The following is a 13,967-nucleotide window of genomic DNA, read 5'->3' on the forward strand; positions in this document are numbered from 1 at the left end:
AAATACTTCGAGCCTGTTGTCCATTGCTAGCCCTGCCCGAAGGGTAATATTAGTAACAGCCTGTCAGATAAAAGAACCGCCTCAATAGGTTCTTATAGTACCACTATGATGAGACCCAAACGATATAGGAAAATGAAAAATCCCCCTTCACACGTGTGCTTTGGTAGACATTGATTTTTGGCTATTATAACTTTGGAGCAACTAGCCTTCCTTATAAAAGAAGAAGTAGATTATGATTTATAGGTAATGATTATTTCAAGACAAGTATAGCTACGCATGCATGCAGATTGGACTTGCGAGAAATCTTTGCCACGGGGTTTAGTAGGAATTAAAGGATGAAGTTGGAGTTCAGTCAACTGGGCGATTCAGAACTGGTTCATACAAGTCTAATGCTCAAACAATAACTATCCTTAACTATACACCTACGGTGCTATTATTGTACAAAAATTATAGCTGAAAAAAAAAACATTAGACTTTAAAATCTTGCAAATTTATAGGCTAGCGCCTTTTGAGAAAGGCTCTAACAGGAAGATTTCTAATTTATCCTGATAAGATAATATTTATTTTCAAATGTCTATCACAAGTTGTAATTGAGCCGAATTCGCTCCATATATCCATTAAGAGAAAAAAAAATGAACAACCAATATAGCAAGACAAAAGTAAAAAAAAGCACAAAAGCAAAAAAAGCACAAAAGCACACAAAAGTAAAAAGCATAAAAATGGTCAATAAAATTTTAACACATTAAGAAAAGAAACAGCATCCACGTCCAAGAACTAAATTGAACTATATGCCGTTAATGGTAAAACAAAAACAAAGGAGAAGGGGAGATATAGTGTCTTATTGTTTTGTTGAACATCCCTCTCCATATTCCCTGAAAATTTCCACCAAATATCCCTAGCCATTCCTAGAATGTTGCAGATAGGGCTTTTAGACTCCCTGGATGCGCATAATGTCTTTAGATTTAACTCAAAATGCCCCTCAACGTTCCATGAAAGTTTCAACCAGATATCCATAACCATTCGTGAGACATCGCAGATAGAACCTTTTGACATCTTTGATGTACAACATATTTTTGATTTAGTCCTACATCACGCTCAACATTTCCTGTTTCAAACTGATACACTCTTCTGTTCCTAAAATTCTACAGATTTAATCTTTTAAAAATCTTGATACCTAAAGGTTTCCTAATTTAGTGTAACATCCACTTTAATATACAGATATGCCCTTTAGACAACTTGGATGCACATTATGTATTTTCATATAATTAAAAATCTTCCTCAATATTCCCAAGCTCGAACAAAATACTCTAAGTGGTTCCTGAGATATTGTAAATATTCTTTTTGATCAACTGGATGCACATATTGTCTTTTAATTAAGTTAAATATTCACGAAAACGAGCGCTGGAAGTTCCAACGCAAAGCCCGCAGATCTTTTTGAGATACTGCATATACACCTTCTTGACACCTATGATAAACGTCCCCCGTAACTTGCCCTGAAAGTTTCAACTTTATACCTTTAGTCGTTTCTGATATTTTTCAGATGCGCCCTTTCGACAATTTGGATGCACATTGTTTCTTCTGATTTCGCTCATTATTTCCTTAAACGTTCCTTGAAACATTAATATAAATACATTTACGCCTTTCGGATACCCAGGATCAAACATTCCCCCTTCTTAGTAAAACAACCCAAAGGACCGTGTCATCCCTTGACTAATAGCTATTTGACCTTTAAATAATTGTGAGCCAAATTGTTATTTCGAAATTTGGATCGATTGTCTCTAGTATTGACGGTGACGGGAATCTAAAAAGGATACAGGAAGGGAGGAGTACCTTTGAATAACTTTAAACTCTTGAAAAGAAAAATAAAAGCATGCAATTTTCAATCAAATAAGGCATCTCTTTCCGTACAAAGTGAACTGGAAAAAATATAGCGTCTTGAAGCATAATAGACCTGCATGTGGCTCTTACGGCCATTTTGAGTAAAAGAAAAACTAAATCGACCGCAACACTCATAAAAGACACTTGATTGGCAACAGCCCCCCCCCTGTTTTTTTAAAAAGAGGGGTAGGGTCAGAACAATGAGGTCTCCACGCCAATAAAGTAAATTTTTCGGTAACTACTCACACGATTATGTTCCTTGGAAACAGTCTCAAAAAGGGGGAAGGGGAATTTCACCTCTTTATTAACCAAGACATTCTTATTTAAACAACATTCACCTTTGTGTGAACCCCTATCAAAACAAAGATATTTTTAATTAAATGACATACCTTCATCACTGATATCATCTATATCAGAATCGGAAGATTCAACGTAAATAGTATTTTCCTTCCTTTTTCTGAGATTTGGTTTTTCTTGAACATCTGGTGTTGATTCAACCATCGATAGATACTCTTTTTTTACTTTCTCTTCACTCTTTTTTGATGGAGAATCAACATTGAAATCTGGCAATGAAAGAGATCATTCTTATCAATAGTTAAGTAGCCTTCCTTAAAACACAGTCTGTAAATTGACTTTGCACAGTATGTCAATAGTGTTATTCTTGTCTTTCCTTACTGTTTCTAGGAAACATGTCCCTTCGTAACGAATTGAATCCGAGATCGGAATTGTTACTCTTTTCAAAATTGAATTTTTCTCTGTTGTTTGACACACATCCTTGTTCTATCTGTCAATAAGAAAACCAAAGTTTAATAATAATATGGGGTTTTTCTGAACTTTGACGTCACACATTTATTTCGGAAATGGAAAATTAAAATGACAGGAAATCAGCTAGAAAAATTTGTACCACTACAAATTTGTTCCGAACTATTCTCTACTAAAACTATCTTTTCTATTCTTTTATCAGATTCATGTTACAGACAGAAAACTACTGTTTCAAGCTTCCATCTTCTAGTTATACAAAATTATGCATTAACTCTTGACTCTGATCGGTCAATCTAGAATTTTATTCTAGATTGACCTCAGATTGAACTTCTAGATTGAACTGTGACAATAAATTAGCCCAAGCAAAAAAATTTTACAATTACTTTCGTATGAAAATCAGCTATGGATAATGAAAAAAAACAAACAAGATGGTGGTTTAAGAGTTAAGGTAGGTGGTTTAAGAGTTAATGGTGGTTTAAGAGTTAAGGTAGACAATGTTTTTTTTACATTTACAAAGTAAAGTAGTAATAAAAGAAACAGCTACAAGTAGTCACAGTTACAAGAAGTTAACTTTTAGTAGTAGCAGTAGTGGCACTGAAAGTTTCAACTTAGTACCGTCAGCCGTTCCTGAGATATTGCTGATACGACTTTTCAACAACCTGAAAGCACATAGTGTTTGATTTAGTTCGACATCCACCTCAGCATTCCCCGAAAATTTCAACGTAATACCAGTCATTCCAGGTGCGCCCTTTTGACAATCTGGATATACATAGTGTTTTCAATGTGTGTTTGTGTCCTTTTTTTTCTTTTTGCTATCTTTAGTGATTACCCCGTCTATTTTACTTTTTTTTGACGGGCAATAAATGAATAATAATAATAACAATAATAATAATAATAATACTGGTGCAACTGCTACTCCTGTTACTATTGCTAATGCTAGTACTACTAATACTTCTACTACTCCTTTTGTGACTATTACCCCTGAAGCTAAGGGAATGAAGATTAAACTTTAAGGAAATAGGGAGGGGGAAGTTCAACTAAATAAGAACACTGTTTGAATGCAGGTTGTCAAAAAGGTCGTGTCAGCAATGTCTAAGGACCAGGTATGAATTTGAAATTTACAGGGCTTGTTGTGGGGGATTTTGAACTAAGGAAAAGGCAATATTTGCATGCTACTACTACTACTATTGCTAAAGATACAAGTACTAGTGTGAAAATTTCAGGGAGTATTGAGAGGATGCTGAAATAAATGTACATGCACATTGTCAAAATGACGTATCAGCAATATCCCAGAAGCTGTTTAGGGCATGAAGTGGTAACTTTCATCGTGGGTTGAGAAGGGAGTTAAGACACTAAGAGCATGTAGATTGTCAAAAGAGTTTACAAGCAGTATCTCAGGAACAGCTTAAAGCATAAACTTTAAACTTTCAGGATGTGTTGAGGCACATATTCAACTAACAAAGAGGCACTTTTGTGTACTACTGCTCCTACGATTAATGGTACGAGTAAGGCTAATGTTATTAAGGTGAAACTTTCAGGGAGTGTTTAGGGAAAGTTTCAACTAACACACTATACGCATAGAGGTTGTCAAAGAGACAAATAAGCAATTTCTTAGGAAAGGCTTAAAGCATTAAGTTGAAACTTTCAGGGCATGTTGGAATAACCAAAAGGCACTATGTGTATATTACTACTGCTACTACTAACATTGGTACTACAACTGCTACTGCTACTACTACAACTGCTACTGATACTATTGCCACGATTGCTACTACTACTACTGCCACCACTGAAGCTAAAAATATTATGTTGAAACTTTCAGGGGATGTTGAAATAAATCGAAATACAATATGTCGATACAGGTTATTCAAAAGACATAACAGATATCTCTTAGAAACAGTTTTGAGGATTAAGATCAAACTTTCAGTGTATGTTAAGAGGGATTTTGAACCAACGAAAGGTACTGCAGTTGCTCCTGCTTCTGCATACTACATACTATATATGCTTACTACAGCTACTATTGCTACTACTAATACTACTATTACGGCTTAGGGTATTAAAGAGAAATTTTCTAGAAATGCTGAGGAGGGTGTTGAATTAAATTGAAACACACTATTTGTATACAGGCAAACAAAAGGGCGAATCAGCAATAACTCAAAAACAGAGTATTAGGTTTCAACTTCAGGGCAGGTTCAGGGGAAAGTTGAACTAATAATAATTCCCTGTGTGCATACTACTACTACTACTGCTGTTACTAAGGCTAATGGCATTAATGTGTAATTTTCAGGGACTTTCGGACAAGAAAAATAAATATAAAAAAATTGCGTGTATGAAGGTTACAAAAGGGATCATCAGCAAAATCTCAGAAACGAGATGCTTCATTTTGCTGTTAATTTTCTCCATTTTGCTGTTAATTTTAAATTCTTGTTAGGATGGAAGACACAGCAAAATTCAATACTTGATAAGTTTTACTATAGCCTACTCAGAAAGGGATGTTTTTTCTTAAGAATCAAATTCAAAGATTTACCTCCCCCTAAAAATGTATTTCTGTAAAAAAAAAGAAGAAGAATTACACGCACATACACTATCGATATTTACTCATGGAAACCCATACGTTTTCTAATAAAAAATAATAAAAAAACTCCAGACACCATCCAAAAAGAAATTTGAAAATAAAGAAAAAAAACTGTCAGCTTTGGAACCGACAGTTTCACGTGTCTATACGCAGGGGGAGACAGAATTGGAAAAATTTATTGGCTTGGGGTTTTTAAACATCAGGAAGCATATTCTTTTTTTATGAACAAAGAAGGAGAACAATTATGGTGTATGTCCCCTCTCCTCACATGCGAAAGGTGGATTGCCTTACTTAGGAAATAAACCAACTACTACTTATAATTCAGCAAGGTATCGGACGCTTGAACAGGAATCAAATAAAAAATAACTCGTTTGATTATGTAGGCTGAAAGAACTGAAGATTCTGTAGAATATAAAAGAACTTGTATATACTATAAAAAGTATCTTAAAATCTTGAAAGGGAGCACTGGTCAAAAAACCCTTGTCGTGCGAATATTCTTGGTTGAATAATAGCTCACCATTCAAGATTCAATATGCCTTCATTGAAGGCGTCAGCAAGAAAGAAAAGATAGGATGTTGATCAACTCAAACAATTGTATTTTAAAAATCACTTTTCTATACTTCCAAATACAATACAAACAGAGATTAAAAATTTCAAAAAAAAAAATTAAGTGCCAAGGACAACAAAAATGGAACCTGATTCGTAAAAGTGGTTCAATGGAAACTTACACAACCATAGATATCCTAGAAAATTGGCAAAATTAGGAAAACCCAAGAACTCAATTTTTAATAAAACATTTTTTAGTACTAAGCAAGCAAAAATTTTGACAATAAGGAATGTGTGAAGAATCAACAGAAAATGAGCGAATAATAATATACTATCATGCAGTTCTAGAAAGCACGACTATCTTGATCACTGTACCTAAAGAGAAACACCACAATTATTTGGCAGTAAACTGGGTAAGAAAGGTGACTAACTAAAAAAAGTGAATAACTAAAATTACAACTCTGAACTATCCTCTGGTTAACCAAACCTAAATTATTAATAGGAACCGTCAGAATGTTTCACCCCGTAGTTTTTGTGCAGCTTTTTTTTTACTAGCTGTATAAATGTTAAAATAACTAGATAGCCTTGAAAACAAAAACAATATGCTTCTCGGTTCTCGCTAAAATATGTCGTTCGGTAGTTGAGGATCTAAAATTTGGGAAGAAGTTTCCTGTTCTTATTAGCTAAGGAATTGAAAAGGAACTGACATTAGGGATAAAAATAATCTTGGTACCATAGGAAAAGCCATAAAAATACCTACAATAGATTAATATGTGTATTTACGCAGTTTACAAAAGATATATTTCAGGTCTGACAAGTTTTGGAATCTGTGAGAAATGTAAGAGTGAAACTCTAATATTTTGTTATCATGTAGGAAAGGAAAGAAATTATATACATCACTGATGGATAAACATCTAAGTTAAGCATTAACATGCTTATCATTCATTGGAGAATAAACACTTCCAGTTATTAGCTAATTGACTTGTTTACAAGAACATCCTAGAAAGACTAATTATCCTATTTTTGCTATTTTGTCATCACTTTACTGACCAAACAGTTCGTTGTAACGAACTGTCAGTAAGGAACAGCTTCGCCCAATGGTAAATAAAACTAAAAAACAAAACAATTTTAATAACAATAAATGCATAAAAAGAATAGACTTTTTATGACAACTCCGAACATATAAAATGTATCAAGTTTAATGTTACCCATCAAAAGCTAAGAGTATGAGAAAATGTGTGATTTTCAAAAAAAGGTGGGGCCTATTCCCAAACTAGGGAAATCTCAGTGAAAATCACACCATCATATTCAGCATATTGAAGAACCCGACTGTAGACTTTTCAAGCTTCTGTCTCAAAAATGTGGAATTTCGTGTATTCTTTTTTTGGAAGAAAGATCAATGATGCGACCTTCTCCCCCCAGGGGTGATCTTATTCACCCAACTTATTCCCAGGGAAAGATCTTAATTCACTCGAGGGTGGCGGCTTCGGTTGCAACAAAGTTGAGTAATATTAAGGTGCGGATCTGACTTATAACGCCTTAAAGCCAAACGAGTTCAAATAACCTTGCAAAAGCAAACTCTATTTTGTCTCACCGTTAATCTCCCCCTTTATAGCATATATTTTGTCAATTATTGAGCCTCAGAGGGCAATAGCCCTCCTACTCGCAATTATATCCCTTCTTGCGGATCTGAAATTTCGCATATTTATTTCCTATAAGAAAAATCGATGATGCTTGCTTTTTTTGTTGTTTTTCCCCAGGGGTGATCTTATCGACCTAATGGCTCTAGAAGATCGAGAGGAAGCTCAATCGAACAAAAGTAGAAAGTTCTACTGCCCTTTATCAGTAACAAAAACATTAGGCCACGGAAAAGTCTAGTCCCCATCCGTAAGCTAAATGGTAAGCTAAATGGTTTTCCAGAATTCATATACGGTTTTTTTTCATTGTCAAACTTTCTCTTTAGCTGTTCAGTCCTATATTCATATATGTGGGGAGAGGTATCCGAGAGAAAATTTTCATGTATGGTAAACTTTCCACGAAAGAGGGGCGAAGAGGGAGGTAATTTTTAGGCAAGATGAATGGAAAGGATCAGAAATTCAAGCAAAAACAGCGTTTTTTTTTCAAGTGAAAGTAAGAAACATAAAAGTATCTAAAACCGAACTGGCCAGCCCTGACAACACAAAGAGAGAGGAATAATCTAAAAAGGGAGAACAAGAACAAACGGGACTACGGCCAGTACAAGAAAGAAAAGAAAATAAACAGCCATTAGCCCGGTTTCAGTGAAAAGAGGAGTTGATATTTCATTGGTACACAGGGCTTTTAGAAGCTGTTCTCCAGAATATCTTGGTTCATTTACAAGATAGCTTAAACTGTAACAGTTAAGCTATCTTGTTAAATACGTAAATGAAATAATAGAAAATAGACAGAGTAAACAAAATAATAAAATAAAGGAAGTGCTACAGTCTTCCGAATCAAAAATGATTAATACTTATATCTCTTTACCATATGTACCTGGCATAGGTAAAAAAAAAAAAAAAAAAAAAAAAAAATTTACGTATAACACTGATGCTTGCTTTGAATCAAATAGACCATTTAGTAACTTTCTGAATTCTTGGAAGGATCTGACTCGGGAGAATCTAGGGGGTGGTGTCTATAGCATTCCTTGCTCTTGTGGATAATTTTACATTAGCCGGAACCATCAACAGTTTGAAACGGTTTGTGAGCATCGTAATTCGATTAATAAGGTTCTAAAATTTAGAAAACCTCTTGATAATTACGTTTCAGATTTGGCAGAACACAATTTCTACCACCCTGATCATTGCATACAAATTGAGGAGGCCACAGCCATTTCTAACGATAGAGGCTTAAAAAAATGGGCTAGAGAAATCATTGAAACAAAAAAATATTTTCATATTCTTCGGTATTGAACCACAATAGTATTGATTGTACATATACAGGTATTGGTTGGTTTCTTTTTTTTTATTGTTTTTAGTTATGGATTTTATTTAATTGTGTAGATTATTTTAGATTTTATCTTTAGTTCTTGAATTTAGTTTCTTCTATATTTAGCACTGAAGACGCCTTGTTTCATACAGGCGAAATATCCGTCGTTTAGTTTATTTTTTCCTTCTACGGGCCGTAGTCCCGTTGATGTCGTTCTTCATTTTAAGATTTGTGTTTCTCTTTGTTACTCAAAGAGCAAGATTAATACGAATAGAAATTATTCTGAAAATGAGAGGGGCTGTATCATTCTCGATCCCTTGCTCGTTACACACCTTTTTATTTTGCTTTGAAAAAGCTTCTTATTCCAACTCAACGGCCCTTGTGTTTTCGTTCAAATTCAGAATTCCAGAAGGGGTCCGGGCCCACTGCGCTCCTACCTACGTCTTTTTTTGTTGGATGGGTGTTATTTGGGTACTTCTTTGAGTCAGTTGCCGGGAATTTAAAATCAATTTCTTATGAAAAACTATATATTCGGTACGTTCTTGTTCTAGAACTGGTACCTTCAGCACCTTTCCTTTTGTTTTCTTTTGCCACGCAATCTTGTACCAGATTTCTGGTAAAAATTATTCTTAGTAATATTAAATTTTGAAAGAAAATTTTTTTCAGCTAAAAATAAGGAGCAATATTGAAACTTAAAAGAAACAGAATTGATTCTGTATATTAGGGGGACTCCCTTCTCCTCCTTTATCCCCACTAACATGCTCATAATCTACCTTTGAAGATAAAAATGACATACTGGAGTAATGAAGCTTTCATTAACATGGCGAGGTCCAATTATACTTCCAAAATATGCAGTGCCAATTCTTAGGGTATATATTAGCACATTAAAGCAAGTGTAAGATATTCCAAAATTTGGGTTCACATGGAATCATAGTGAACATTACATCAGTAACAAATAAATACCTTGACCGTATCCATCAATGGTGGAATTGAAAAAAAATTCTTGTTTTGCCTTTTCATTGCTTCTCTTGCATTCATTATCAGTAGATTTAAATCCAGTAATATCCTCAAAAAGATGATTCTCCACAATTACATGTTCCTTAATATCATTAACATTCACACATAAACAAACGGGGCACTTCTTTTTTTTATTAGCTTTATGTTCTATGTAATGGATGGCAAAATCTGAGTAGTTGTTTATTTCTTTACGACAAAATTCACAGTTAAATGACAGCCCTGTTTCACAGTTTGTTGACTTATGAAGTTGTAAGAAATAAAATGAATTTTCAATCTTTCCACAAGTACTACACCGCCATTTACTACAGCAGTTTTCTTCAATAGTGCGTTTGGTTAGCTTTTCTATTTCAACAGTTGTTTTTAGATAGATTTGTTCACGTAGTTTCGATTTGTTGAACACACTGGTCAACCAAATGGTTTCTCCATTACTTGAAATACGCTTAACAAGTCCACTACGTTTCTTCTGAGGACGACCGTTACGGAAATAGCCTAAAAGATAGGAAAATCTAAGGTAGTTGAATTATCAGCTGATAGTCAATATTAATATACAAAGCAGTCAGATTCCAGGTCAAAAAGGTAGAGTATAAAAACAATACACTATCTTGAATAGGTGCTGTAAACTATCTATATTACAACTTCAGAGCTTTCTGATTTGAGTATTACACCCCTGCCCCCCCCCTTGGTCAAATAGCCATATCAATTCTAAAATTTTTACAACTTCTATTTTTTTTTATTTTTTTTTTAAGGGACGGAATTTCTCAGACTCTCACAAAAGATTATACGCAACTGGTTTTTATTGTTATGTCTGAAGGTTTTGCAACTGTTTGCAAACCTTCAAGAGGTTTGCAACTGTTTGCAAAAGGGTATATTATCCCGGGTAAGAAGCTCAAAGGAAAATACATATGGTTAGAAAAGCTATTAGAAAACCTTACAAACACGTTTTTCAGACGGGATTTCCAATTACCATGTTGGCTATATAATACTATTAAAGCTTCACTAAAACCTAGTGCAGGGTTTTAAAAGCTATTTATAGCAAAAGGAGGCATTTTAGTTATCCTTTCAACAGGGAGAGGGGAGCAATCGATTGTCCTGCAAGGGGAAAGATTACGCAACAAAACTTGTTTTGTGACTTACATTCTGCTATTTCCCATCCCCTTACTGTCCAATGGATTGATTGGAATGAAAGCTCCTTGAAAGAGCACAAATTGCCAATATTGACATCTCTTTCGGTTGTCTCTGTGAACCACACAATTCTTTGTCGAGGACATTCATAGTTTACAATGCTGCTTTCTGATCATCTAAAAAATCCTTTACAACCTTCATATGTTATGACTCCATAATACTCCACTTGACTTATCCCCACATACCTTGCAGGAGATGACTTCAATTGGGACTAAAAACCGAAAAGGAAGTTAAAAAAATAATTAGGGTCACAAAAATTAGTTAATAAAAATAGTGAAAATATTAGCAAAAACAAAGGCCCATCAATGTAAAAGGTGTGAGACAGATGGTACATTTGAAGAAGTTCATTAAGCCCCCTCCCACCTGAGGCCACATTTTATATAATTGACAATTCTGCTCAGTTTTTTTCGCGTTTAGGAATTCACTGACTTTAGAAGGAATTCAGACTTTAGAAGGAATTCACTGAATTTACATTATAATGAACATGTCCCAAGTTTCAACAGCTTTCTCTTCAAGTTTCAATAGTAAAAGGCTAAGAAGAATATAAAGCATTGGTGCAGTTGAATAGGCATTGAACTAGAGTAAATCAGTGCTAACTTAAAGGCTATGACAGGCAATGGTCATTAAAAACGCATTTTAAATGAACAATAGACTGTTTTATATTTACAAGAAATAACATAACCTTTTTTGGACAAAAGGGTTCTGAAATATTTAAAAAGAGAAAAGAAGCTATATCATGCCGCGTAAGAAGCTCAGGTGAGAATACATACCGTTAAAGAAGTTATTAGAAAACCGTACAAAGACATTTTTCAGGCGAAATCCAAATGATCCCTTTACCTCCAAATATCTACACATTGCTGACAATTTTCCATGTTTTTTGTATTTCTTTTTGCCTCTCATTAATGTATTCTGAAAGTCTGAGCTTTGAAACAAGATTCGGGAGAAAAGAAAAAATAAATATGTCACTCCCCTCTTTTTCTCTAAATCTAGAACAAGCTCTAGTGAACAATTTGCAACCAGAACTTTATTCTTGTTATTTTATGACGATTTTTGCAATAATTCCTTCACCAGGCTAGTTAATTTACTGATTTTTCGTTCATATATTAATATTATTCTATTAAGCCTTCTGGAAGCATCTAGAGACTCCAAGAATTTTCTTTATATTCTTCGCAAATCACAAAAATTAAGATTCTGTGAAAGAATCACGTCATGTTTCATGAAAACAAAACCAAGTGTGTCGAAATGCCAGTTTATGCTTTATTTGATAAAAATTTAGCCCAATATAAAATAAACAAAAGGACAAAACGGCCTTTTTATTCTTTCTATTTGAAAGCATACCTTCTTCCTTGAATGTGAGAGAGGCAACTAGAGCCTGAGATGAGTTGCAAGAACCGCTCTTTGGAGTGTCCAAGTTATAGGACGAATCAGAAAAATTTGAAACTTTCCCTGTCTCATCAGTCTTGTTTTGCAAAGGATCTACATTTTCTGAGAGATAAAGTGACTGAATGACACAAAAAGAACAAAAGAACAAATGGGAAGAGAAAATGTGAAATGAATGAACCCTTGGCTGCATTCTCTCGAAGGAGAAACCTTGGCTTGAAAATTGTCTCGTGCACCTTGCTTTGGCTTTTATTCTACATTTCAAAATTTTGAAGGAAATGAAAGTATTGAAAACAAATTTAAATTACTGGCAAGCTACTTTTCAACTTTGCCTTTTGAAATTTTACTTTTAAGATATTACAAGCTCATACTTTGAAAGTTTTTTGTTTACGTACTTTACTTATACTGAAATTGTACAACATTATCGTGACAACATATGCATTTGTTTTTTCTCCATAAAATTTGGAAAACATTTGATTTGCACGACTGAAAAAAGAAATAATTGTAGAGGAGATTGTTATGAACTGCTTTGGCTGGGAGAGGTTTGTTTTAATGTTTTGGTTAATGTTACATTGGTTCAATTGTGATTAAGCCAAATCTAAAATGGGTGGCGTGAATACCAGGGTCACCCCTACTCGCAATGACGATTTAGAGAAGAATTTTTTAGCTTAAAACTGTCAGCAGTTTTTTGTCTTGAAGCATTTCTTGACCAAATCTGCTGATGAACTATGTCAGTTTCAAGCATTAGTTGCCAAATCTACTCATAATCTGCTAGGTACTAGTTGGGAGGAATGGAAAATTTACATGTTTGATTAAATTTGGATGAGTTTTTTAACGTAGAGCATTTTCTGACAAAATCTAACGACAAATTTCACAAAGCTATGAAAATTGTCGAGTAACATGGTTACTGGGGATACTCCATCTTTTGCACGCCTTCTTTATGGTGTGTACAGATTCCAAATTGTTGCATGATCCTGGTTAAAACCAGGTTCAGTATGTCTTCCTTTATGCTAGATATTTTTTAATGGCAATGGAGGTATCAAAGGTTCAATGAGGCCATTGAAGCCCGCAGTGGGGAAAGGTTTTATACTGCAAGTTTCTAATTTAAAGAAAGTGTTATCCGCCTATCTTTCACTTAAAAAGTTGCCAAGAAATAAGGACTCAATAGATTTGTTAGGAATACATACACATTTTTGTACATACAGTTACCACTTGCTATTTTTAGGAAAAAAAATCAGATAACATCTCTTTTGTCACCAAGTCAGTCTGCAGTTGATTTGCACCTGAAATGCACGCTCAATTCGCAGCACATTCAAGACTTGGTTTTCAATTTATATTATCATCAGTCATCTCCCAAGTTTCAATAGTTTTCTCTTCAAGTTTCAATACAAGTTTCAAGCGAGGAAAGCCTACGCTTTCCTCGTTTATTTGTGCATCTATGCATCTTGTTATTTTTCCCACTGATACCGACTTAGACTGAAAACGGACATTTCTTTTGAAATACCGTGCGGCAGTGAGTGGTGAATTTTGCATAATGCTGTGCTTAATTACACCACCCGTTCAATGCAGACAGGAATTAAATCGGAATCGTTGGTACGATCTTGCGTGCAGTTTTTCGAGAAGGGGGATATCCTTGAAGCGAAAAAAATTTTATTACAGTTGGCTGCTTATGAAGAACGTTGCGTAA

At 34.4% G+C, this 13,967-nt stretch overlaps 2 protein-coding genes across 2 annotated transcripts in view; both read right to left on the reverse strand.

The window, feature by feature from the left end:
- Positions 1-13,967, reverse strand: part of LOC148952893 (uncharacterized) — a 448,257-nt gene that overhangs the window by 11,738 nt on the left and 422,552 nt on the right. Inside the window, exon 5 of the mRNA XM_089088146.1 lies at positions 2,268-2,441. Coding sequence (XP_088944272.1) covers positions 2,268-2,441 — 174 coding nt within the window. The remainder of the gene's footprint in view (positions 1-2,267; positions 2,442-13,967) is intronic.
- LOC148952894 (uncharacterized) lies at positions 2,379-12,473 on the reverse strand. The gene is made up of 3 exons (XM_089087305.1): positions 12,239-12,473; positions 9,665-10,207; positions 2,379-2,662 (listed from the first exon to the last, which is right to left on the reverse strand). Exons 1-3 carry the CDS (start codon positions 12,471-12,473, stop codon positions 2,616-2,618), a joined length of 825 nt encoding a protein of 274 aa, XP_088943431.1. The 3' UTR covers positions 2,379-2,615.

Source organism: Artemia sp. Qi Xiang Cuo, chromosome 4 (assembly GCF_049724085.1).
Source record: "Artemia sp. Qi Xiang Cuo chromosome 4, ASM4972408v1, whole genome shotgun sequence".
Classification (NCBI taxonomy): domain Eukaryota; kingdom Metazoa; phylum Arthropoda; class Branchiopoda; order Anostraca; family Artemiidae; genus Artemia; species Artemia sp. Qi Xiang Cuo.

What these genes read in the sequence shown, in the direction of transcription:
- LOC148952894 (XM_089087305.1), bottom strand. Translation starts at nt 12,473, where the DNA reads ATGCAGCCAAGGGTTCATTCATTTCACATTTTCTCTTCCCATTTGTTC. An exon ending in TCTCACATTCAAGGAAGAAG is followed by an intron (nt 10,208 to 12,238) that starts GTATGCTTTCAA and finishes CCTATCTTTTAG; the next exon opens with GCTATTTCCGTAACGGTCGT. An exon ending in CATTGATGGATACGGTCAAG is followed by an intron (nt 2,663 to 9,664) that starts GTATTTATTTGT and finishes TCTTATTGACAG; the next exon opens with ATAGAACAAGGATGTGTGTC.